The sequence below is a fragment of the Ictidomys tridecemlineatus genome, chromosome 4 (genome assembly GCF_052094955.1).
Source record: "Ictidomys tridecemlineatus isolate mIctTri1 chromosome 4, mIctTri1.hap1, whole genome shotgun sequence".
NCBI classification, from domain to species: domain Eukaryota; kingdom Metazoa; phylum Chordata; class Mammalia; order Rodentia; family Sciuridae; genus Ictidomys; species Ictidomys tridecemlineatus.
In genome coordinates this window covers 196,953,639-196,981,426 of record NC_135480.1, presented here as the reverse complement: position 1 = coordinate 196,981,426, position 27,788 = coordinate 196,953,639, and the positions used below count along the sequence as shown (strand labels likewise).

At 37.1% G+C, this 27,788-nt stretch overlaps 2 protein-coding genes across 7 annotated transcripts in view; both read left to right on the top strand.

Moving 5' to 3' along the window:
• The window catches only part of LOC101974735 (complement C5), a 30,834-nt gene extending 30,290 nt beyond the window's left edge, over positions 1-544 (top strand). For 4 of the 6 annotated variants that reach the window (XM_005321144.5, XM_078048107.1, XM_078048101.1 and 1 more), the window contains one exon: positions 179-544. The gene's annotated coding sequence lies outside the window, so the exon portion shown is untranslated. The remainder of the gene's footprint in view (positions 1-178) is intronic. The other 2 variants (XM_078048102.1, XM_078048104.1) reach the window with 1 other exon arrangement.
• Positions 545-13,075: 12,531 nt separating this feature from the next.
• The window catches only part of LOC101959685 (complement C5), an 84,179-nt gene continuing 69,466 nt past the window's right edge, over positions 13,076-27,788 (top strand). Inside the window, exons 1-6 of the mRNA XM_005320908.4 lie at positions 13,076-13,215; positions 17,050-17,242; positions 19,245-19,407; positions 22,119-22,189; positions 24,975-25,066; positions 27,555-27,637. Coding sequence (XP_005320965.2) covers positions 13,151-13,215; positions 17,050-17,242; positions 19,245-19,407; positions 22,119-22,189; positions 24,975-25,066; positions 27,555-27,637 — 667 coding nt within the window. The 5' untranslated portion in view covers positions 13,076-13,150. The remainder of the gene's footprint in view (positions 13,216-17,049; positions 17,243-19,244; positions 19,408-22,118; positions 22,190-24,974; positions 25,067-27,554; positions 27,638-27,788) is intronic.

The window sequence follows — 27,788 nt, the reverse complement described above, 5'->3', positions numbered from 1 at the left end:
AATTATACTGTAGCAGGAGGGAGCCAGTTGAAGATTCAGGTAAGGACAAAGTCACTTTTTGTTGGAAATGATGGGAGATGAGAGGTGTCCCTAGGTAAATCAATACATCAAACCATGCTTGTAAAATATTTAGAAGACACTACTATATACAGACTATCTGCATTTTCTGCCCCACCAGCATGCTCTCTCCCACCCAGGAAGCAGCACAATCTGCAAAATGCCAACTCACAGAAAGCCACATCACCAAAAGAGCCAGTTTACCTGATGATCAGCTTCTGGATATCAACTCCACCTACTTCACCAAATTTGTGAGCCTGGAGTGGCAGACCAATTTTATCAAGAATCTTTTTGACGTCTTTGACAGGAATGTTCCTTTATGCATTTTTCCAATTTTTTTCTGGATGCTTTCAAATTTCAGGTTAACATTAACTTTACATTTTCATATACTTTACATTTGTAATCTACATTTGAAATTTGAGTTGTTTAGCTTTTTTAAAAATTTAACTGACATTTAGCATTTAAAATTAAAAATTTTTAAATCTGATGTTTTCTGATGTTTTAATTTAATTGTTAAGATTTTTTAAAAGTTTTAAATTTGTTTTAATTAATTATATATGACAATAGAATGCACTTTGATATATATAATGAAGTATAATTACTCATTCTTTTGTTTGTACATAATGTAGAATCCCACTGGTCATATAGTTATATTTGTACACAGAATAATAATGTCTGATTCATTCTACTGTCTTTCCCATGTCCCCTCCACTCCCTTCACTCACCTCTACCTAAAATAACTCTATTCTTCCCTACTGTTCCCCCCACCCACCCACCCCCCGCCATTGTGAGTTAGCTGAGAAAACTTTTGGCCTTTGGCTTTTGGGGATTGACTTATTTTGCTTAGCATGATATATTCCAGCTCCGTCCATTTACCAGCAAATGCCATAATTTCAGTCTTCTTCAAATCTGAACAATATTCCATCATATATATACACCACACCTTTTTTATTCATTCATCTGTTGAAGGGCACCTAGATTGCTTCCGTAGTTTAGCATTGTGAATTGAGCTGCTATAAACATTGATGTAGCTGTGTCACTGTAATATGCTGAGTTTAAATATTTGGGGTATAAACCAAGGAGTGGCATAGCTGGGTCAAATGGTGGCTCCATTCTAAGTTTTCTGAGGAATCTCCATACCACTTTCCATAATGGTTGCACCAATTTTTACTCCCACCAGCAATATATGAGTGTACCTTCCTTCCCACATCCTTGCCAACATTTATTGTTGGTTGTATTTTTGATAATTGGCATTTTGACTGGGGTGAGATGAAGTCTTAGAGTAGTTTTGATTTGCATTTCTGTAATTGCTAGAGATGTTGAATACTTTTTCATATATTTGTTGATCAATTGTATTTATTCTTCTGTGAAGTGTATGTTCAGTTCCTTAGCCCATTTATTGATTGGGGTTTTTTTTCTTTTCTTTCTTTCTTTTTTTGGATGTTAAGTTTTTGATAGAAATACAGAGATAAAGTTGGCAAGCCATTTAAGGAACTGATGATGAGAGAATACAAAAAAAATGCTAACATTTGAGTTATTACAAATGGTACTAAAAATAACAGATCCCATCACGTGAAAACCTGTGGCAACAATTTGATCACATCAGAAATGCTGAGATTCTGGTTACTAGTAAGATCAATTAAGATATATCCTCTTGTTAGCAATTTCATATGAAAGGGGTAAAAGAACACTCAAAGAAATGTATGAGGAAGCCACAGAAGCCAGTGTATGGTTTGTTGAGATGTAACAAGTATCATATGAAACTCTCAGCAACCCTGTTAGGTGAGTAAGTAGATTGAAATCCCTATTTTATAAAAATAAAAATAATGTTAAGTTTTGAAAATAGTCAAGATATTCTTAACTATTTATTGTGGAGAAAAAATGGAAATGAAAGATGGATAATAAAAAACAAGGGACAGGGTTCAATGTTGGTAAGATTCATGAGAAGCAATGATCCAGTTCTCATAAATAAATCCACTCAAGAAATACTAAATAGATAATATTTCCTGAATTTCCCAGAATAAGCACTAGCTTTAAAAGTTAACTAAATTTTGGAAGGCATTTTTACATACCTGTCTTTTCATAATTTACAGTAGAATAAATCACCTTTTATTGTATTAACTGGAAATCATCACATCTTGTTTCAAAGAATTAAAGGGTTAACTTCATGGAAAAGCAATCCAGTTCTATGACCTTTCTGAATATCGCTTCTAAAAATTGTTCAAAAACATTTCAAGAATTGCCCTATCACATGAAAATGGAAGCATTTCTAAATTAAAATTCAAGCTGGGCACAGTGGCACACATCTGTTAATCCTAGCTGAGGCAAGTGGATTGCAAATTCAAGGTCAGATTCAGTAAACTTAGTGAGACCCTGTCTCCAAAAAAAAAAAAAAAAAAAAAAGAAAGAAAGAACTGGAGATGTAGCATGGTGTAAAATGCCCAGGGTTCAATCCCCAGTAAAATAAACAAATAAATAAATTAAGGTTCAAATCTAACCTATTGATCAAATTTTACAGAATTTCTTCACATATTATTTTTTTTTAAAAATGTTTTTGTAGTTGTAAATGAATAGAATGCCCTTATTTGTTCATTTTTATGTTGTGCTGAGGATAGAATGCAGTGCCTCGAACATGCTAGTCAAATGCTCTGCCACTGAGCTACAGCCCCAACCCTCTTCATATATCATTAACCCACTTTGTCCTATGGTCTCAGATATGGAACACCTATAAAAACTTAAATACAGTTTATAATGTGTAATATATGACATGATTATTTAATAATAACATAATTTTATTATAACATAACATTAATTAGTATTGCTTAGTATTAATTAATACAATAATATGTATAAGCTGTATATCATTTCCAATCTATGTTAATGAAGCTGTGTAAATTTTGGTGAAATATTCACGGAAACCGAAAACCTGAAACTTAATGGGTTAATGTGCATTTTATAAGACATGCAAAGAAGCAGGAAAGTGTCGACACACAGAGGTAAAACCAATAAAATCTGCACCTTTAGGGTCTACACATTGGACTTCCTGGACACAGACATTACATGACCAAAGAACTTAAGGAAACCATGTCTAAAGGAATAAAAGAAAGTATAAGAATGATGTCTCCCCAAATAAAGAATATCAACAGAGAGACAGAAGTTATAAATAAGAACAAAACAGAAATTCTGGGGTTCAAAATTGGAATAACTGAAGTGAAAAATTCACCAGAGGCATTCACCAGTAGATTTGAGCATGCTGAAGAAAGACTCAGCAAACTTGAAGAAAGACGAATTGGTATTATACAGTCTGAGGGGCAAAAAAGAGAAAAATGAGTAGTCTCCAACTGCCGTCTTGTTATACCATCAAATGTACCCACATGTTCGTAAAAGGAGATCTCTGGGACAACATCAAGCCCATATGCATAAAGGGAGATCCAGGAAAGGAGACGGGCAGAAAAATTATTGGAAGAAATAATGGTCAAAAACTTACAAATACAACGAAAAACATTAATTATACATCCCTAAATGCCAAGTATCACAAACTCAGATACAGTCACATGGGGTTATATTAAAATAAAACCATCAAGAGTCAATGATCAAAAGAGAATCTTGAAAAATAGCAAGACAAAAGCAACACATTATGGTATAAAGGATCATCAGTAAAATTAATAGGCGATTTCTCATCAGAAAACATGGAGGCCATGAGATAATGACATTATATATTCAAAGCTAAAAAAAGACTATCAACCAAAAGTTCTACATAATACCATCACCACTTTGGTGGTTAGGACTCAACATATGTGTTTTAGGGGTTACAAACATTCAGACCACAGTATTAACCATCACTGGACACAGGCATACCTGTTCAATGTTTCCTATTTTATCCTCTTAAAAATTTCTCTTGACATTTTTTTGATCACTCTGCCAATACATTGCCCTACATTATTAAAAGCTCTGATAATGTGTTAAGAAATTCATCTTAGGTATCAGATATAAGTTCACTTCTAACTTAGATCCTCTCAGGATGCAGGGGCCTGCAACCTGTGCAATTTCTCAGGGCTCTGCACTCAAGAAGGACTCCACATTTGGTTTAATGTTCTGCCAATGCTGTACTGCAATTATTAATATTTTTATCTTTAAAATTAGGTTTTCCAAGTAAAGTCTGGTGGGTCAGTGGAGCATGCACAGAAACAGAGGAAATAGCACAAGACCAGGCCACCATTCCTTGCCACCTCATTCACAGCATACACAGTACCCCATGAACACAGAGTTCCAGGGGGGACCCACGATATGAGGAAGTTTATAGAGACTCAAAGTCAGTGCAAGGTAAGTGTGCCTGTTCTACAGCTGAGCAAGCAGGGCTTAATGACAGCCCAAAGAGGCCACATTTCCCTTTGGAACCAGAATTCTTTTGAGCACAGAAAGAGGCAGTGACATTCCAGAAAACGAGGAGTCTTATCATATTGTTTACTATTCGTATTTCCCTGTGTCAACCAACCACTTACACTGAATATAATATAGGAGAAGAAAAGTCATAGTTCCTTTTCCCTCCAGGCCTTTCTTATTCATTAGTTAGCAAAGGTAGAGGATATTGTTAGAACATATCAAAAAGTGAAATCAAAATAACTGAGTCGATTTTATGCAGCCTTCCCACAGTGCTGGGAAGAATGGGAACATACATGCCTGAGGAAGCTGTGTCATGGGAGTCCTCTGATTTGGGCCTTTTGAGGTGTCCCCCAAGAGCTCATATGTGAGACAGTGTAAGAAGGTTTGGAGGAGAAATTATTGGGTTGTGAGAGGCTTAACTTAAGCAGTGAATTCAAATCACCTGATAGGATTAATTGAGTGGTAACTGAAGGCAGGTGTGGTGTGGCCAAAGGAGGTAGGTCATTGGGGGCGTGCCTTTGGGGTATATATATTTGTATCCAGCAAGGGAAGTCTTCCTCTGCTTCCTGTTCATCACGTGAACTGCTTTCCTCCATCCCACTCTCTCGCCATGATGTTCTGCCTCACCTCGAGCCCCGAGGAGTGAACCTGGCCTTCTATGGACTAAGACCTCTGAAACTGTGAGCCTCTAAATAAACTTTTCCTCCTCCAAAATTGTTCTAGTCACAGAAGTGAAAAAGCTTAATAAAACAACCCAGGAGTGAAATGCTTTTATATTTGCATTTGAAACTGCCTTTGTACAATATGAAGAGAAATGGTGAAATTCATGCCGTTGACTTAAATTTTTAATTTTCCTTTACTGTCAAGTGCATTAAAAACTAAAATTAAAAAACACCATGAGAAGTTGAGGGAGATACTATAGAAGAAAAGGGAAAGGCTTTATATTTCAATACCTGAACAGCACTTTTCCCTGCTTTTTTGAACAAAAGTCTTCATGTTTTCCTCTTACACTGGGTCCCTCAAACTGTATAGTTGACCATGTCCACTTTTTATGTAATTCTGGGTTTTTTTGTAAACTCTTTCTGATCATCAGATTTTTCTCTACACTGTAGATAATGCTAAATCATGCCAATCAACATCAAATGACTTCCACAATGGTAAATCCTTTCATTAATTTCTTATTTTCTTTCTAACTTTCATGGGCATACCCATAAAGCACTGGAAGGGAAGAAAATTACAAATGGTTGGTGGGGTTGGGAGAATAGACCACACATTTGAGATTTGGATGTTGTTTTGGAAGAAAAAGGTCCATTGAAAAGTTTTGTTATATCTGGCTTTTTTTTTTTAAACAGAGACTTCTGCAAGTCTTTATTTCAAAAACATTTAAGGTAGAAATAAAAGAATTTGAAAAGCAGGAGAGATAAGATGCTAGAAAAAAATGATCATAATGTTATGAAGCTGGGACCCTTAGAGAAACTGAAGTAGTGTGAAGACCCCCTCTTCAAACCCTCATTCTTGCAACCAAGTCAGAAAGATTTCAGACATGTTGCTCAGAGTAACAGGAATGAGCTTATTGAAAGGATAACAAAAGAGAAAGGGAGAGAGTGGGTCCTTTTATAGAGAAGAAGGACAATGAGCCTCTCCTGCACTCCAGTTTTATTGTGGATCCCAGAGAAGTTTCTAGAGAGTCCCACCCAGTTCCACCTCTTGACTTTTGAGTGACAGCAGGGTGACATCAGATTTTAAGTCCCCATGGTCATGACAACTTTAGGTTACCTTGGCCCATGCTGACTGGTTCTAAATGGATTCTGACCCATACGTTCTTACAGATTATACGGTTAGGAGGAACTATCCTTATCTCCCACAATTTCAGGATCTGGTCACAAAAGTCTCCTGAGTTCCTCATGGAACATTATTTTGAGCCTGCATTTCTCCTGCAGTTAACAGGTAAGAAATGTGACATGTCCTGTCCAATTAGGCCAGGCAGATTTGCATCTTGGAAAAGAAAGCATGTGTGGGTCAGCACGGTGGTCCCATTTTATGCAATTATTCTCTTAACCTCAAGTTCCCACCATCCTTCTCTGTCTGTTCCTTAACAATAAGAACTGTTATGGCTTAGATATGAGGTGTCCCCCAAAAGCTCATGTATGAGATAATACAAGAATATTTAGAGGTTCAGTGATTAGTTTATGAGCATTGTAACCTAATCAGTGGGTTAATCCACTGATATGAATTAAATATGCAGGTATGGTGTGGCTGGAGAAACACTGGAGGTGTGCAGAGCCCACCCCCAGCCCCCACTTCCTGATTGCCGTGTCCTGAGCTGCTTTCCTCCTCCTTAATCTTTTGACCGGATGTTCTGTCTCACCTCGGGCCCAGAGTAACAGAGTTGCCCATTTATGGATTAAGATGTCTGAAACTGTGAGCCAAATAAACTTTTCCTCCTCTAATTGTTCTTGTCAGATGTTTTGGTTACAGTGACGAAAAAGCTGACTGAAACACTTCGTGCATGTTTATATGATTTTTTTTTTATGCTAAAGGGTGTCATATGTCAGCCTTCTTGTTACTTCTGGACATTGAAGAAGTTTAATCTCAGAAGAGATACAGGATTAGAAGCCAGAGTCAGCCTTGGAAAAGTGTTGCTAGATCAGAATGCATCAGTCCAGCTTTCTTTGGGAAGCTATTAATTTACTATCAGCAGGTGGCGCTTTCAAAGCCGGCTTCTTTTAAAGCTGCTGTTCTTGAAGGACTTCAGGATGATGAGTTTGTTCCTGTTCATGGTGGTATTGGATGTAAGCAGCTTTCATGAAAGTTACCTTTTTAGAAAAATATCTGACCTGGTGTAGAAGTTAACTACTATAATGTTATAAATTACCTAAAAAAAATTAGTGGTTTAAAATAGCAGCAGACATTAGTTAACCTCCTCATCTCCTATGGGCAAGAATTCAGGAATGGTTAAGTTGGCCAATCACAGCTCAGGTTCTCTTTTGAGGGTGCAGTTAAGATGTCAGTGGGGCTCAGCCACCTAAGGGCGTGACCAGGGCTATCTATAGGCAGCTTGCTCATACGGCTCTGGGTAGGAGGCCTTAGTTCCTTTCCACATGGGCCTCTCCATAATCTTCTTGAGTGTCCTTGCTGCACAATGGCTGGGTTCCCCAGAACAGGAAATCCACCAGACAGTAAGGCAGGAATAGTCATGTCTTGTATGAGCTAACCTCAGAAGACACCCACCTTTACTTTTGCTGTATTTATTTACCTGATAGCCCAACTCTGGCACAGTGTGAGAGGGGACCACAAAAGGGCATCAAGATCCTTACCAAGAGGTAAGGATCAACCAGGGCCATCTTGAGGTTCCTGGCCATTAGAGGAGTAATAGGTACTACAATTAGATGAAGGAACTTATGTTGATCAAAAAGATTGTCTGAAAAAAATGTATCAGGGGAGCCAAAGAGAGGATTAATGGGCTGAGCTTGATGCATTAAAAGGTATGGGTGTAGACAGAAAAGCTCAAGTGAGGTAACCGACCACCCATCTATAACCTCCCTCTAGCTGAGCAATAAAGGCAGAGTGGGAGTGTATCTTTTTGTTTCTTTTGAAGCGAATGTGCTTAACTGCACTCCATTGTTAACACTTGATTTTCTCTTTCAACCTTATGGCTTGCTATTTTCTCCCTACTCTGAAATCCTCTCCTGTCTCCTTATTGGATAGGACCCAAAGTGGCCTTTTGCAACTTGCAATTCCAACCCACTACATGAGTGACTTAAAAGAATACTGTGAGCAACATCTTTCTCCTTTATCTTTCCTCAGTTGCCATTTGAGATTTTAATATAAACTCCTCTGCAATAGATTTGAACCATATGTTCTTATTATTACTAAAGATGTATCAATAGACAAAGATATTACTTTGTGTGCTTTTGACTTTCATAAAAGTTATTCATTTTGTATCTTGCAGCTTTGATTTGATGAATATATACAGTAATTTATCATCCTATTGTTTAAGGTTGCATTCTAATTTTTGATTTTTATAAGGAATATCAAAGAATATTCCTGTAGTAATCTCTAAGACAATGTGTGAATTTTTCCTGATGTATATACTTAGAGGGTCACTTTTCTGTTATCCTCTACCAAGTTTATTGTGGTATGTGATAAATTCCTGATAAGGTATTAGGAGACTAGAGTTGGATAAGGATACTGCCTGGTACAGAATTATGAAGGAACAAGGCTGCTTTGAGAGTCTGGTGTTGATAACCCAAGTCACTTGGGAAAAGAATTTTAACTTGAGCTGAAGTAGAGGATCATGAGCACAAAGAGAAAAGAGGATGTGGTCAGCTTTCCATCTCTGCCGGGTTTCTGCTCTCGCGACTAAAAGGCTCCGGGGTCACTCCAGTCAAACTGGGCTAACTGGGCTGCATGAAATAACCACACAAGAGACACAAATACCTTTTTCTTTGGGGTTGCTGTGATGGCTCCTCTGACCTTAAGGGTCTGAAGAAAGAGAGAGAGCAAGAGCACACGCTGACCCCTTTTATTGAGGGAAGCTATTCAAATGAGGCAAGGGGTCAGGTTTCAGGGGGCTGAGTATCTTCATGATGTCCACTGTCAGCAAGTTGACTGACACCTGGGTAGGCCACACCCAAGGGCACAGTAAGAGGAGGGGACACACACAAGGCACTTCCATAGAAGATTCTATCCTAAATAGGGTAAGGAGTGCTAAGAGCCATAGCCAAGTAATATGATGCATGGCATTTTTGGTTGAAAGGTGACGCCAGCAAGCCATTGAGATGATATGATTATGTTAAGATCTGCATTCATATGGATATTAGACCCCTGCTGTCCACCTCAGCCTGCTATGGGACTCCTGGAGAGTTCCCATTGGTTGGGGAAGTGCAGTAGGAGGGAATTCCAGAGGAGGGATTTCCTGTTGGTGTGTGTGTGCCGGGAGAATGCCACGTGTGTGGGTCAGCATATTTCCCGAGAGCATACAGGGCATTGGCGGGAGTTTCAAAATAGTTTGTTCCTGTTTGAGTGGCTCGTGATTTTTGTGCCCAGCCAGACTGTGGCAAAGGGGTTATATTTCAAAGGAACAGGTGAGCATAGCTTAACCCATGGGGCTGTAGCAAGCCACACCCATTTCTGAGACTGAGCACCTCAGCACCCAGTTGGGGAGAGTAACTCAGTCACCTGTAAGGTTGGCCTCCCACACATCTCTATAACAAACACCTGGGAAAATGTTTACTTTGGCTCTCTGTTTTGGGGATTCCCATATGGGAAGCTCATTGCTTTTAGGGCTCTGATGAGGATTGGAGTAGCACATCACCACAGCAATGAGTAGTGAAGCAAAAACCACTCACCTCATGGCTGGAAAGTGAAAGAGAAAAAGAAAGGGACAGGGCTAAGGTCATGCTATCACCAAGGGCGTGCACCTAAAGCCTGGAAGACCTCCCAATAGGCCACACCTCACCTCTAGAAGGTTCCACATCTCAGTAGTCCCACTCTGAAAAAAAGAGCTGTTAATTTTGGGGAGTTTAGGGAACATTCCAGATCTAATTATAGCAGTTGGTTTCTCCTTTGGTCTGATCGACTGAAAAACTTATTTCCACCTGGATTTAGGTAAGTTGGTACAGGGAAGCAACAAGAATAGAACAATTAAACAAGAAATGTGAGAAGAGGTTATTTAGTAGTGTAAGTCAGTGGTCTTTAAACAACGTGTCCAGGGACCCCAGGGTTGCCATGTAAAGCCCTCAAGGGCTCCTAAAAGTTTAAATGTGGACAATGGACTGTTCTACTCTTCTTCATCTGGAGCTGTTCCACTCTGTTAACACATCAAATTTCTCTAAGATTTTGTTTCAATAAACATTTTGGTAGCTCAATGTGTATTTCAACCCATTTAAACACACACATGCCCAGTGGGAAACAACAGATTAATGAGAGATATTGACTCATACGTTTCCCTAAGTGGATGTAGCTTGTACTCTGAGATTCCCTTCCCCAGTGCTATTAAGGGGAAGCACTGTGTACCGTGTGTTCCAGAGCCGGAAGCAGTAATCCATTCATTACCCATAGTTCCAAAGACACATCAAACTGAGGGTATAAGAAGATTAAGAACAGTATGAAGGCATGAGACTATGGGCTTGAACCAAAAAGCAGGCTGAGGAGCAGATGTGTTACACCCAGAACCACTGAGTGCCCCCCTTCCACTGTTGAATGTACTTTGCATGATCTCAAGTCTCAATTGAGAATGATTTAATTCCGGGGAGACACTTCCCTTTCTCTGGTAGCCTCCAGAGACTGAACAGGCCTGTGCAAATTACATGAGGTGGTTATGGGACATACTACCTTTCCTGCACCAGCCAGGCAGCAGGCACCTAAGGCTAGCAGTTGGTGGGCTAAATTTCTGAAAACAATAACACAAAATATTGCTGCTTTTTCATTCTCTGGATTTAACATCCATTAATATTGCCTCCCTATGAGTTTGTTTGCTTTTGAAATTGATACACAATAAAATCCTTTATCACGTATAAAAAAAGAGGTATGTAGTTTATATTAATAGTAAATTGATTTCTAGACCTTTCTCACTTTTACTAATTAAAAGATACAAAAATAACTGAAAGATACAAAATTATTATCCTGCTAGAAGCACCTTCATGTCATGGTGACTTCTGGGAATCACCACACATACTTCAGACGGTTGGCTGTAGGGAAGAATGGGAACTTGGTGAATGAAGAATCAGCAAGACTGGATAAGGAGGGGCCTTGTAACTGAGGCTGTCATCTGGGCTCCACCTTGAGAGCAGAATCAAGGTAATATCAACAGGAATGTTAAGTGATCATCAAAACTTCTGCCAAATTTTTGAGATTCTCCTCTTTTAGAAATGCAGTATTTTACAAAAATAAAATAAAACCAAAGATTTGCCCAAAGGTCACATTTTTACCATACAAAGAAAAATCCATCTTTGGTTTGCATCTAAAAGACAGGAAAAAAAATTTCGTTAAACAGTTGAGAATCTTTTTTTTTTTTTTTTAGAATCTTTGAACTCCTTCGTCTTTAAATATATTCTACAAGCTAAACATTGCAATGGTTTGCAAATACTATTTATTAGCATTTGTCCTATAGCACAAGCAAACAAACTTCTTTGCACTTAAAACAAATATTACCCATGTTGATTGAAGTGTTCTTTTCCTCAAGTTTCTTTTCCCGAAAGTGATGATGAAAGTGCTTTGTTTAACTTGACCTATCTTTCACAACTCAGCTTAATAATTGACAGATTTTCTTCTGAATTAAATGGGCTAAGTGGTCAGACAGTAGTGACATATTTCTGTCATTTCAGCGATGTGTAAGAGACACCTTTAGTGAATGTATCTGTTCTTTCTCCCCTACCAAATTCAGTTTTAAGGTGTTGGTAAATAGAACCTTATCAATTCAAAGCCAGGATGTCTTTGGGACCATATCTGATTTATAGAAATATGGTTAGGATGTGAACTCTATTTCAAGTAGAGTACATATTACATACTGAGGTAGAAATTAGTGATAACAAAATTTTTCTAATGACTATAAAATCATAAAACCAAATTGAAAATCTTAAAGCGTTAGGGGTATAGTTCAGTGGTAAAGCATTTGCCTAGCAGACATGAAACCCTGGGTTCAATTCCCAGTACCAAAAAAAAAAAAAAAAAAAAACCTAAAAAAGGTAAATTTTTATTTAATTGTAAATTAATTGCTATTCTCAGTTGTTATAAGAAGCTTTGTCTTTCTTGAGCTATACTAAAATCTTGAAATCTTCATACAAATATATGCACTTTTAAATAAAAATATTCTGTGTCTAAATGGATGCAGATTTTGAATGAGCAGTGTTTGAATGGATGGGTATTAAAGGGTATGCATTCCCTACCAAACTCCAAAGTGTTTGGTTAGTACTTAGAGGATGATGACAGCATCCTCAGCATGGCATTCTCATTGCCAGTCACAAGATTTTCCCTACCTAATGTTCAGTTTTCTCTCTAGACTGGGAAAAACCATCTGATTATCCTTTGGACCCCTTTTGCAGATCTTAGTTATCCTTAGACCATTTGCAGCATCAATGACAATATCACTTTCAGGTCTTCTCTGAAAGAGACAACCTTTTTTGTTGTTTTAATTTTTTTTAGTTTTGATGAAATTTTATTTTTATTTATTCATATGTAGTGCTGAGAATCACACCCAGTGCCTCACACATGCTAGGCAAACACTCCACAACTGAGCCACAACCCCATCCCCTGAAAGAGCCTTGTTTGTTCAAAACCCTTCTAAAATCATCTGAGATAGAAACTAAATCCAGGTAGGTCTTTTTTAATATTAGAAACAAGTGGGATTGACCAGAGATATGCTAAAAAAACAAAACAACATCAGAGCAAATGCCCTGGTCTAGAGGAGACAGGCCAAAGGTGGCTTCCTAGATTCTAGCATTGAGCTGTTCTTCATAGTGCAAAACTCTCATTTTAGAGTCTTTTTACTTGCATTAATAGATTTAAGTCTTCTGGGTATAAATTCCCATAAAATAACTTCTATCTTTAGTGTGTTAGTTCTGATTTTAGTTTTCTTACTTAGAGATCCCTCTTTCAGAATTAATAATTAACCAGAAAACTAATTTATCCAAAATCTTCAAGCTCAGTTTATTTATAAGGAAAGTAGCTTCAAGCAGGTTATGTCCATGGTTTTATACCACCTCCAGCCATGGACCTTTTGAAAATACTTTGTCTTTTAATCTTCCTGGGGAAAAGTTGGAGTCAGGAACAAACGTAAGTAAAAGAAATTGTCTTCATTTTATAATGTATCTTAGTAGTGATGAGTGAAGAAAACAGTAAATTCAACAGATTGTGTTGATTTGAAAATAACTCTCTCCTTCTGAGAGCACCAAATGGGTAGTCTCATTTCTGAATGAGAAAACCAAGGAACATTTTGATATGATGAGTGACTAACAAAGTGACAGCTTTTATGAGATTGTTATTTATAAAAATGTACATAAGTGATTACTCACATTCCACTTCAAAAAGACACAAAGTCAACTCAATAAGTTATTTGTCATTTCTTGCTTATTTGTATTCAGTGCTTAGTTTGATTTGTGTTTTTCATGGACTACACACAGTTAAGCCAGAGTTACTTGGAGGTCAAGTCTAACACTTCGATTTGAAAATTTATTGTTGTAATTAATTGCGTCTACACTTCTGAGCTGATTCTTCACAATTTTAGTGGTGTTGAAAGCCTGTACATTTTAAACTATGTCTTACAAGTGGGGATTTCATATTTAGAAACAATATCTGATTTTTGAAAAGTAACTGGATATTATCTAATGGAACCAACTCATTTAAGATGTGAGGGTATGTCCAGATAGGGCAAGTGATTGGCTAAAGGTCACACAACTAGAGAGAGAAGGACAAGACTTTCATTCACGTCTTCTCCTTATCACTTCAATTTTTTCAAAACTTTCCACATAAATATATTAAATACAAATTCTTAGTATGTCATAAATGTATATATAGTATTTTACCATCTCTAATCTGATGTTTACCACAATCAACACATTACTTTATGTAGTTTTTATTTCTTACTTTTTAGTGGGTTTTTTTTACTTCTTAGTTACATGTAATATTGGAGTAATTTTGACATATTCGAAAATGCATTAACATAGTTTTCTCCATTTCAGTTGCAAGTACTACCCCTTCCCTCTCCTCCTCCCTCCCCTAGTATCCTTCTTCTACTCTATTCTATTGGTTTTATGTTTATCTATTTTAAATTGTATGTATGTATGTATACACACTCAAATTTTTTTTTGAGACAATCAATTAAAGCTTATGGAAATTGATATTAATTGACTTCACATTACTGGCAGAAGTAAGGCGAGAATCTGGGATCACAAGATTCTTATCCAAGGACATTCTGAATTCTCCCCTACTACAGTGCATTGGCCCTTAATAAAAAGCAACTCCTCACTTGCTCTGAAAAAGTGGTAATCAATTACTTTAGTTGATTGGTTAATTGAACAAATGTTACTGAGCACCTAGCAGGTGATTTGCACTGAGGGTACAACAGATGAGAAAAGACAATTCCTAGAGCTTGCTTCTCATGGGAGAAACCAATAGCAGAAGGAATAAATGGCGACAGGTAGTTACTGGTATTATGAAATAAAAGTAAGAAGATAAGGAAATGAAGGAGCACTATTTAAAAGTGTGGACAAGAGAATTCTCTTAAGGAGATGACACTCGAGCAGGTGTTGAAGAAGCAAGGGAGGAAGCAATGCCACCTTCTGGGGGAAACATTCTAGGTAAAGGCCAAGGAAGCATTTTCACTTCTCTGCAAGCTCAGTGGCCTGATCCTCTGCAGTTGTTGAAAGAAAATGAAAATATGGGACTGAAACTTGTATGAAGGTGATTCCATGGCCATCCTGCCCCAATTACTAGAGACTGAACCCAGGGGTGCTCTACCACTGAGTTATATCCCCAGCTCCTTTTGGTTTTTATTTTGAGACGGGGTCTTGCTATAAATTGCCCAGGCAGGCCTCAAACTTGGAATCCTCCTTCCTCAGCCTCCCAAATAGTGGGAATTCCAGGTGTGGGCCATCTAAGAGCTTCTAGGCACTGAATTTACAATGTCTTACCACTACCACCAAATAAACAACTCAAAACAATATTAAATGAAAAATGCAAAGTTTCTAAGAATACTGGGATCAAAATAGCTTTTTTTTATCTCCAGACATTTCTGATTGCAAAAGTCTTAAGTTCCATTTAGGATGACTGTTGAAAATGCTAATTCTGGAAATGTCTTCTCAGATTTAGTTCTTAATTCTATAAATTAGTTATGTGATTTTGGCAAGTTAATAAGCAACTTTCTCATCTTAAAATGGGAGTAATAATAAGACCCTCTGCACCAAATAGTTATAATAACAAATGAGTAATAATTATATATATAAATTAGTAATAATATAATATATAATGAGTTATACATGATGGGTAATAATACATAATACATAATGATATCTCACACAGAGTTTGGAATGGTGTCTAGCACATAGGGAGGTTTCAGCAAATAATCTTATTACCATTTCTCATTTTCTGCAATCCCCTGCTAAAGCAGTAAATGACTGAGATGATTGGCTGGTGGGTTGGAAGTCTGGAGATTTTTAAATGTACCTATAATTGACTGCAAATGAGTTATGTAGCAGAATTGCCTGATGCTTTAAAGGAATTATTTACTGCTAAACTAATTTTGTTATTACCATAGACTTGTTGATCTTTAAAGACTTTTTTAAGAAGTCAGATATTGGTAGGAGCCTAGGGTAATTCTACCCAGTGGGGTGGTAGGTGTATCTCAAGACTTTGGGAACACTTCAATCAGTCAATCACTAGGCCCTTTTAGGTTGATACACACTTCTTATGCAGTTCTCACTATTCAAATTAGATACTTACATGATATGTAATTAATAATCTAATTTATGTTTATTTGAAAGTTTCCATTTAATAAGTCAATGAAAAATCATATTTTAAAATTTGAATTTCAAAAGTTGGTATAGATCACTACCATTCTTATATAAATTGCATAAAGATAAAATTGAAGCAAATAGTCTGTGGTTGGACCAATGCTTGTTACTTTGACCTCAATTATACACATACAATAGAGACCTGAATGTAAACTTTCACCTCATTTACTTATAAGTCATGACCTCTGATCACATGTAAAACAGGAATAATAATAGTACTGGCTATTATAGCACTGGCTAATAATAATACATCACTGGCTTGTAAAGATGAAAAGAGTTCTATGGAAGTCTGCTCTGACACATCACTTCCCAAGTTATTGCCTTTCTTATTATTGTTGTATGATTGTTGTTATTCTGTTACCTCACAGAGCTCCATCACTACTGCCAGATACCTTCCTCCAGCTCACTCATGTTCTGTGCCTTTATCCCCTTCACTAGAAAGGCATATTTCTAAGATTAATTCTTTTGAACTAACTTAGTGAAATTGGTGGATCTTATTCTTTATTGAGTACTAAGCATGCTGGGTGCTGTCATATACATGCTCTTGTTTAACCCTGACCACAGTCTGGTTTAAAGAAAATACACGCTGAAATTTTAACAGATGTATTATTTTGAGCTCAGGGAGGATTAGTGACTTTACCTCAGTCATTCAGCCAGCAGATGGCAGGGTTGAAATTCAGTTTTTAGCACCTGTATTTCTTTTTTCTTCAGTGGAAGAAAGAGGAAGGAAGGAGGGAGTGGGAGGGGGGAGAGAGGGAAGGAAGAAGAGAGAGAGACACACACACATACACCATACCACACGCACATGCAAGTGCCCACTTCTATGTTGCCGTGAACATCATGGAGACCTCCCTGACTGCTATTATTACCTTTCCAAACATAAACAAAATCCCCAGCTCTATTTCCCACATCTAAATTCTAAGCTCTTTCTTCTTGGAAACTCTGCTGAAATTATCATAGATCACAAAATAAATTTTTGTTTTAAAATATCATTTAAGTTGAAATATGTCTATTTCAAGTTGAATCTCATAAGTGAGAGAAAAATAAATATAAGAACACATGTCATATAAAGATACTGAACTCTTTCCTGTTTCAACAGCTACGTTATTTCAGCACCAAAAGTACTTCATGTTGGAGCATCTGAAAATATTGTGATTCAAGTTTATGGATACACTGAAGCATTTGATGCAACAGTCTCTATTAAAAGTTATCCTGATAAAAAAATTAGTTACTCTTCAAGTTATGTTATTTTAACTCCAGAAGATAAATTCCAAAGCTCTGCAATATTAAGTGTATGTATTTATCCTTCATTTTCTTTTTGTATGCAGAATATTTCTGATAAAATATGTTCAAAATTAGAATATTGATAAACATAAGATATGACCATTTGTGCTACACTACCACTATGTAATTATTAGCCAATTATCAGTTGCTAATGATAATCTGAATGAAACAGAAAATTCTAAACAGAAGAATTGTGTCTTCTTTCTGAGCCATGCATGTAAATGTTCAAACTCTTATTGGAAAGTAAAATTGTATACTTAGAAAAATATTTGATGAGTTGAAAATAGTTTTTTTGCTATGAAAATTATCATGCAAGATATAGAGAAACATGAATATGCATATTGCTCTGTAGTACTTTGCTCACAGTCAACCATGGATGCTATTGAATGTGTGGTTGCTTAAACTCCAATATTCTAAAACCCAAAAGTCATAAATTATTGACTACTAAAATAAATAGCTCTCACTGACAACCCATGGTATATAGAAATGTCAACCTTGATCAACCAACTTCTTCTATTAAGACATAGTAGTATAGAGACATGCTTGCAAGTCATTTGTTATTAAAAACTATGATACTTAAAAAAGAACCAGAAAAAAAATCAAAGTTGGAGGGGGCTCTAGAGTTCATTAAGACCAGTGTTTGTCTAAAGTGAGTTCTTCATAAAGAAATTAAAAATTGAAATTTTATGAAAACTTCAAGTTAGACTCATATTGATTGTTAATATTTTGGATTCATTTCTACATTTGTTTTGATTTTTAATTATGTGAGGTCAGAAGCATAAGAATATTACAGCTGATATTAGTTTTGGATATATTAAGATACACTGTAAATGATTTTCATTATACTACAAATAATAAAATGTCCGCATGACGAATCTTTCTATATTTATCCTTTAAAAGTGATATACTTATTACTCATGTTTAAGCAACTCTGATCTAAATAAATTGTGGCCAACATAAGGAATCTATCATTAGTTTTGGATGGAAAGTGTTCTAATATCAACAAACACTTGCACTTATTAGTTTTATCAAGAATTAAATTCATTCCCCACAAGTGTTATTTTCAGTAGGCACTGCCTTATCTGAAAAGATGCAGCATTGCCACTAGCCACCTGTGGTGCTCACCTTTAAATTTAAATCAATCAGTTGTGCTATTGAACAATTGATTGAAAAAGGAAATGAAGGTGAGAGAATCATAAAAATCAATATGCATCTGAAGCATTTAATTTTATCTTAACATTCTAAGGTATCTTTCTTGGCCAATTGTTGGATGTTGTGCCACTATATTCCAAGGACAAGTCCACTGACTTGAGTTCAAATCTAATTCATTATAGGTTATGCCTTCAATGAATCATGCGTGTTCTATAGTGTTTCTTAAGAGTGAAGAAGGAAATTAAGATGCTTTGCAAAGTAACCTTAGTACAGAATCCTAAGATTTTTACAAAGTTTTCAAAATTTCTACAACAATCTGAAATAGCTGTTAGTATTTTCACCCCGTGTTTTAAATCCTAATTTTCTGAGAAACACTGTGCTTCCTTTTATTACATATTTTTTGTGTAAAATCACATATCATTGAAGGTAAAGGGGATGAGTATAATTACATGCTCAGATTGGGAAGCGTGCACCGTGGCCCAGGAGCAGCAGTGTGTGATGGGCACAGAGTGTGCAGAGCCTGAGCCAGGCTGCCAGAGGCCGAGGAGAGCAGGGCTCATCAGGGAGCCGACCAGGCAGAGGTTTCTCACCAGTTCTGTAGCAGTGGCTGCATTAAGAGTGTGTAAATGAGCAAACATGGAACCAAGAAGACTGACCATTCTTAAAGTTGATGATAATAATTGACACTGAAGGGCTTTGGGCAAATTTAATTGACTCCTCTGGCTCCCAATCCACTTCACAAATGGTGAGATGAACACCAATTTGGGTTTAATGAGATTGCAGTGGTGCTGAGAAAGTCAACGTGTCCTAGAACCCTAAAATTACTTTTCTCTTTTCCATTAACATTTTCTTTTACAGATACATCCCAAACAACTGTCTGGAGAACAAGGCTCTGTTTCATATGTGTATTTGGAAGTCGTATCAAAGCATTTTTCAAAATCAAAAAAAATGCCAATAAGCTATGACAATGGATATCTCTTCGTTCATACAGACAAACCTGTTTACACTCCACACCAGTCAGGTAGAGTGCAAGATGCTTCCTTCTCTGGGGAAAATTGACACTGTGTTGTAGAACTTTTTAACACCTGAAATTGGAGATAGGTTTTCAATCCTGCTCAAGAGACTCAGTCCTAAAGACTTTTACATTTGCAAATAGCATTTTAGAGTTTAATTTCTAATCAAAAATCAACAGTTACATTATCTTCCCTATCAATTGTTTCCAAGTAGAAAAAAGCTTTTTAAACATTGTAAAATATTGTTTGAATTTATTTATTAGCAAACATAAGGCTTAATTGCAAATACAATTTTGGCAATGAGAAAATAACTTATTATAGAACCACATACGTGAAAAATTTCATTGACTCTGGAGCAGATCCCCAAACTGGAGAAACAAATCCAAGTCGAGGGGATTAGATGTTTTAGCAGAGAATACACCAGCTCACAGAAATGTGTGTATATTGATTTTCAAAGAGTTTCTACCTGAGAAAATGTTAAAGACACTGTTCTTTTGTTAGAGGGAAAAGGCAGAATAGCCAGTCTAACCCTGGTTGAGGAGTGCCTGGAAATATTCTCAGTGGACCAAAAGTTCAACCCAGAAAAGCATGATCCTGCCTACACGTTCATGTGTGCAAAGCCTTCACCTCCCCATCTCTCCTCCTCACCATCTTTGCCTCTTGACCTCGCCAGAGACAGGATTATGAGAGATGTGTCTGTAAAAGAAGGATCCTCTGATGTTTTATTAGTGATAGTTTTGGGAAATGACAGAATAAAGAAGGCAGAACCAGCAGGTTTTCTTGAAAGACTTGGCACACAGTGGGGACTTGCTAAATGTTGGTAGATGTTGACGTCAATACTGAGGTGAGACATGGCTGTACCACTACCTCCTCAGCAGGGGCACCTGTTACAATCCTCTCAATGGAAAGGTCCAGAGAGGGTGGGGATATTGCCATCATCTTAGACAGAATGTCCTTGCTAGAACAGTGCCATCTCTTGCCCCTTGAAGATGACTTGGTGACAAGGCAACAGTCTCTGCCCCACACAGGTCAGGTCCTTTGAAGCTTGATCATACCTAGAAACAAGCACAACCTCGCCCTTTCTTCTTCCTGTACTACTGATGCTCCTTGACTGGGTCCTGTTCACCCTGCCTACCACCTAGGGTCAGGAGTCTCTGTCCAGTAAGCACCTAGTCTAATGTCTAGTCCCAATGCCTGGGACCTTTCATGGCTATCAGTGCTTTCCTTAAGAATGGCCTCATTATTATATTAAAGTCCTCTACCAGGACTTTAATGTAAGAAGGTGAACTATATCCTCATGTATTATAATCATAAAAGAAAATGAGAGCACTTCCTTTAAACATTGCCACATAAGTGATAGGTAGTGATGTGTAAGTGGTTAAAGGCAGACTCTGGAGCCAGATTTCCTGGGTTCAAATTCCAGCTTGGGCTGTTATTACCTATGTGACTTTGTGAACTAGACTCTCAGATCCCCACTTTCCTCATCTGTAAAAAATAAAAAATGTTAATAAAATAACATACTAGAGTTGTGGGAGGGGGTGTGGGGGACAGGGGGATTCAATATGGCAGATATGTATGACGGGGAGGAGAGAAAAAGAACATGAGAGACGTACTCAGCATGTTGATTTTATCTCATGGTTTCAGTAAAACTGATTTTAACATAGCTTCTTTGTAGAGTTTTGCATAGTACTGATCCTCTAAAACATAATGGGGCTTTTGGTACCAATCTTTTATTATATGAACAAAGTTTTCACCATGAAATGATTTGAACACCAGCTTTTGCTAGAGAAATTACAGCATGTCATTGAAAAGCATTTACTCCATGTGTAACAAACAGCTAAACAAAGGTTTTTGTTCAAACGTGTGGGTACATTAATTGACAGAAATGAAAGGAAGACAATGAACAATTTGAGCCCCTGGCATTACTATTTTAAACATAAGAAAATAATGGTAGGATCTGGTTCACTAATGTTAACAAAACCATATAATTCAAGGCTTTTTGTAAGTGCTTAGTTGAGGCCTTGCTGAGTTTCATAAGTGGAAGAGTATATAGGTCTGAATCAAACTCCAGATTTTTCACTGAAATCTTTAACCATAATTTAAGATAACATTTTATGTTTCCAAATAACCATATGGTAGATCTAGGTCATTATTCTGCTTTGAAATTCTCAATAAATAATGACTTATATAATTATATAATTATAGATATAATTAATTTTGTACTATGGGTGTGTTCCCAAAAAGTTGTATGTAAGTGTATTTAGTGGCGGAAGGTGGCTACCGGGGATTGAATTCAGGACACTGTATCCCTGAGCCACCTCCACCGCCCTATTTTGTATTTTATTTAGAGACAAGGTCTCATTGAGCTGCTTAGCTCCTCATTTTTGCTGAGGCTGGCTTTGAACTCATGATCCTCTTGCCTCAGCTTCCTGAGTTGCCGGGATTACAGTCATAAGTATATTTTAATAAAGTGAACTGTACTTTAAATTCACTGGGGAAAATAACTCTGAAGAAAACCCAGAGGAGTCTCCTTCAGATAAAGATAGGTAAAGACAGACATATCTGTCTTCAAAGTGACATTTTCTTTTTTCTAAATATGGATTGTAGTGTATAGACTATTGAGGTTTTTAAATGCAACTTTCTCTTTTAAGAATGACTGTTTTTTTAAAAATACCCTTGTGTTTAACAGAGGTTTTGATTATATTAATTTTCTTTGCAGTAAAGGTTAGAGTTTATTCACTGGATGATGAGTTGAAGCCAGCCAAAAGAGAAACTGTTTTAACTTTCATAGTAAGTATATGATTTATTTAAATAACACTAACTCTTGTTTTTAAGACAGGAGTCCCATTCCAAAATCCTGTCCTTACAGCACCCTCTGTCTTTCAATGTCCCATAAACAGATGATAAACATCCATTATGAGAATAGCACCATACACCTTTACCCGTATGCTCTAGACATGCAGGAAGCTACACATTGAAGGATTTTGAACTAAACCATTTAAGTACATCCTTTATAATTCCTTTTTAAAAGAACACCCACCAATCAATTATAATTAATTAAATATCTATTATGATTTTTTATTTGCATAATTTAAAACGAAGAATTATAATCCATGGTGCTTACTTTTAAGTTATGTAGAATTTAATAACTATCCTTTTGTAGGTAAATGGATGGAGTTGGAGAATATCATGCTAAGTGATATAAGCCAATCCCAAAAAACCAAAGGCCAAATGTTCTCTTTGATAAGTGTATGCCGATCCATAACAGCAGGGGGTAGGGCATGGGAAAAATGGAGGAACTTTGATTGGGTAAAGCAGAGGGTGAGGTGGGAAGGCGGAATGGGGGCAGGAAAGATGGTGAAATGAGATGGATATTATTACCTTAGGTACATGTGTGACTGTACATATAGTATGACACTACATCGTGTACGACCAGAGAAATGAAAAGTTGTGCTCCATTTGTGTACAATGAATCAAAATGAATTCTGCTGTCATATATGCATAATTAGAATAAATAAATTAATAAAAATACAAAAAAAGAATTTAATAACTAATATGCTAACACATGTGGAAATTTTTGCTAACCAATGGGGTGAAGCAGTTATTCATTTGTCAGATATGACAAACATAATAGATAATGTGAAATAAATTTGCAGGGTCTCACCCAGTTTATAAGATTGTAATAGATGCCTGTAGCTTTACTCAGTTTACACACCTATGATATTTTTGTGGGGAAATAAGATACTGCAATTAGTCAAAACTGCTCACTTATTAACATCATGTGTAGGGAAAAGTCGTCCCCTATAGGCTGTGGCACCACTTCTGCTACTCCAAAAACAAAACCAACAGAAACCTTATCAGAATGCAAGTAAAAAGAGGGGATGCTAGAGAACAAAACTACCTAGAATATAAACAAAAACAATTATGCATTAGGATAAATGACATAAGAGAGGAGCTTGGAGGAGACAAAAGAGGGTGACAGGAAGGGCTGAGAAAACCCTGTTTTGGAATGCAGGAGGTACAGGAAACCTGGAAATGGGTCTTAATGAAAGGAACTGACATAGGTTCTTTTAAAATAATAAAGGTCCTCCTGTGGAAGAAACAGTGTTAATTGACCTCTGGGAGGAGGAAGTATTTTAAACAGTAGTAGTTAATAAATGACTGGCAGACTGATAGAATGGCTGGAAGAGAACTAAACAGAGGAAACCTTGGCTCTTTTGGAGAGCACCAGGGCTGTGGACAGGCTCCTGAGCCCACATCTCCATGATTGAACATGAATAAAGCAGAACCCAGGAACCACTGAATTCCAGTCATTCCAGGCAAGAGCCTTCCCTAGAGAGCAGGGTGGAGGAGCTGATCCCAGACCTGCAGGGAGCCAGTATGTAGGAAGTTTCCTGAAAAGAGTACTCAGATCATCTTAGAGAATCCCATACTGATGCTGGGATGAAGGTCAGCAGGGAAGATACTTACCTTCAGTGTTGAGTGTAGTTCTTCCTCCAGATAGGCTTTTGTAACTGTTACAATTTGTAATCCAACAGGAAAAAAAAAAAAAAAAAGCAGCTTAAAATTCCAACCGGGAATTTCAGTCTGAGTAAATGGTGCTGATTTTTAGTTAAGGTGCCACCAGACCTCCAAGTGTGATTCCAAAAGGACGAAACCTCATCTTGTTTATTTGCTAAACCAAATACAAAAATGAAGCTTGTAGGGAAGGTTTTATGAGACCTTTCAAGTTCTTTTAGCCATTTTGAGGTTGTAGAGGCTTAAAATGCCCATAGAACACATTTAGTGATTGTCTAGCTAATAAAATTCAGTTTGTAGAATATTTGCTTTGGAAAATTTCAAATGAACATACATACATTTATAAAAAAAAAAATCTGGTATTTCTAAAGCCTCCTAGATTCACGTTTAGAATCTAATAGGGATACTTTGTGTTGTTGACACATTGTTATACTTCTTTTTTTTTAATTGTAAAATAGAGAGTAGAGCCTCTTCCAGAAAAAGAGGACAGGTGAGACAGGTTCCCAAAATAGGAAGGAAGTAGCTTTAAGTAAATTGTATGTACCTTGCATAACATTACATTAAATTTTGTCTTTCATATTTAATTTGAAGCCAGGAGTTTTCGTTGGTAAGTATTTCTAAAGGTCAAAGATCATATAATTAGTTGAAATTGTTAAAATGTGGTTTCTGGGTCTTCAGGGCTGCTGTGGATTGAATATGTGCCCCAAGCTCAGGTGAGGCAGTGTTGGGAGGTGGGGTCAGGGGAGGAGTCAGAAGGCTTCACCCTGATGAATGAATTAGGCCATTCTCAGGGAAACAGGTGAGTTCTCTGGGAGAGGCTTTGTCATCAGAGCAAACTCTTTCCCATGAGCTTGCTTGTCCCCCCCCCCTTTTCCACCATAAGAGAAATAAGACCAGGGTCCCCCCAGATGCCAGCACCATCCTCTTGAACTTCCAAGGCTCCAGAAATAGTGAGCCTAAATAAATCTGTGTTCTTCACAGACTGCCGAGTCTGAAATATTCTTTTATAGTTGGAGAAAATAAATTAAGACAAGGGTGTGTTTGTTTTTATTCAAAGGATCCCCAAGGATCAGAAGTTGACATAGTAGAAGAAAAGGATTATACTGGGATTATCTCTTTTCCTGACTTCAAGATTCCATCCAATCCTATGTATGTAAAAATGTTACTTGATAAAGTTCCCTCTACAAAGCACATCAGGAACTTTTGGCCTTGACGCAGTCAAATGGAGCCACCTAGTGTTAACAGACGGTGTCACAAATGTGGATATGCAAAGTCTTCAGTCTTTTGAGAAGTTAGGATCAATTCCTAGGGGTTGGGGGGAGTCCCAGTACTAGAGCCTGGCCAGGAGAGCTGATAGACCTTGCAGGAGGCAGAAATAGGAGGATTGGTTAAGCCCAGGAGATTGGGACTAGGATGGGCTACATAGTGAGACCGTGTCTCAAAAGGGAAAAAAAAAATCCCAATACTTCTCACTCATTCTCTTAACATACAGAAATAACAATTGGGAAGAGATAAAAATAGTCCTTGGGCTTCTTTTCATCAAAAGCATCACTTCCCGCTTCCTACCTCTGAAGGAATACTGTAGGCAAGGAATGGCACCAAGAGACTGGAGTGGTGCCATTCCTTGCCTGGGTGTTAGATAATCAGGTCCTCTGTAGTTTCTGTCTGCATAGACCACCAAAAGACAGAGTCCAGGTTGGGGACATTTAGAGCCATTACCTCATTGGTCCTCACGTGAAAGGACTTAAAATCATGTCTTCACAGGATCTGATATAACACACCTTTAGTGAACACATTCCTGGCATGTGTAAATCACCATGGGAGGGAGAGGTGCCCAATAGAAACCAAAAATCTACCATCCCTGCTTTAAAGGAACTTAAAATAGAGGAGGACTCATAAGACAAGGGCACTTAGAAATGGCTACATTGTAACTTTGAGGCAAAATATTTTTATGGTCGTTTTTTTCTCTGCCCTCTAGAGAGGAGTTTGCATTTAGTTCATTGGATTATCAACCTAAAAATTTAGATTGAAATTGGGAGATTTGGAGAATTTCAATAATTTACAAATTGTGTCATTTTTTTGAAAATGCTGCACGCTCTCGAGTACAGATTGAGCTTAATATTTCACTGCCACTATCATCTTGTGCTACTTTCCCCAGGGAAGATTATGTATCAGAGGTGAGGCTCTATTACGACCACAACTTTCCCAAGCCTCAGCACCACCTGTTGCCCCTGTTTAGAGTGTGCTTCCCCTTGTCCTTCACAGAGCAAGCTTCCTGTCATCTTTAGGTCTCAGAGAAAATGCTGCTTTTGCAGAGAGGCTATTGCTAGATGTGATCTATGGAGTCCCTCACTATCTTTACTCTATCTTCACACCTGTGTATTTTCTTTTTGACACTTACCTCAACATAGTGGTTGTTTATTTACTAATGAACATGCCTTTTTATTTAGATTGTAAACTCCTTGAGGGCAGGGGCCTTGTCCATTTATCTCACTGCTGTATCTCAGCACTTCAGTATAATAGGTACTCATTAAGATGATGATGATAATAATCACAGTCATAATATTAACATTAATTGACACATAACCAATATGAAGGTTGGTGTTCTTTTTTTTCATTTCACAAATGAGGTTAAGCAACTTGGATAAGTCAAACCTGGTAATAAATGAAAAAGTGAGAATTAGATTTTTTTTTCCTATTTTGTCTACTTTTTCATTTCTAGTGCTTAATATACTGTTCAGTAAATACTTTTTAGTAAAGGTTGTTAATTACACAGGTACAGAATATAGAATTGAGCCTATAATTTTACCACTATTTATTGATTTTACTACTAATTATTTTACTTCCTCTTTTTTTTTAAAGAGAGAGAGAGAGAATTTTTAATATTTATTTTTTAGTTCTTGGCGGACACAACATCTTTGTTGGTATGTGGTGCTGAGGATCGAACCCGGGCCGCACGCATGCCAGGCGAGCGCGCTACCACTTGAGCCAACATCCCCAGCCCAATTTTTACTTCCTCTTTAAACACACCATACTTTGTCTCCAATCCGAATTTCATTTGTGGGAGGTGTGAATTTTGTCATTCAAATAGGCTTGATCTATAATGTATGTTTCCTGATACACTATTATGAATTTTCTACTCTTGTGAATCTTAATGTTATGCTAGCATAGTTAAGTTCCAGGATTAAATAAATTCTCAACTTGTCAGCTCTTCAAATCCAAGTTAATGAATCTATATTAAGATGAAATATCCAGTCATAGTGGCACACACCTGTAATTCCAGTAATTTGGGAGGCTGACGAAAGGAGAATCACAAATTCAAGGCCAGTCTCAGCAACTTAGCAAGTTCCTCTCTCAATATAAAAAATTAAAAGTGCTGAGGTTGTAGCTCAGTGGTAGACCTGGAAAAATTCCACAATATATGAAAATCTGATTACTAAACAATTGTTATTGTCCTGAAAATGCCAAATTAGTTCTATTTCTTGCTTTAAAATCTTACACAAATAAAACGCTTATTTAGGCTACATGTAGATGTATAAAATATATTATAACTTCTTTACAATAGGAATGTATTTGGTTTCCACTGTGTGAATTAAAATATGTGATAATGTGTAATTTTTAATGTTTTGCTTCACAGATATGGTGTGTGGACAATTAAAGCTAAATATAAAGAGGACTTTTCGACAGCTGGAACCACATACTTTGAAATTAAAGAATATGGTAATTTCTGACCATTAGAAGTCTACCTACTAAAAGTCATGGGTTTTGCAGTAATTCTTTTCATTAGTGTGCCTAAAGTAAAATCATCCCAGATGTAGATGGGGCCACCTGCTGGTGTTGCTCAGGGCCTGTTGAGGCGGGGGATGGGGTA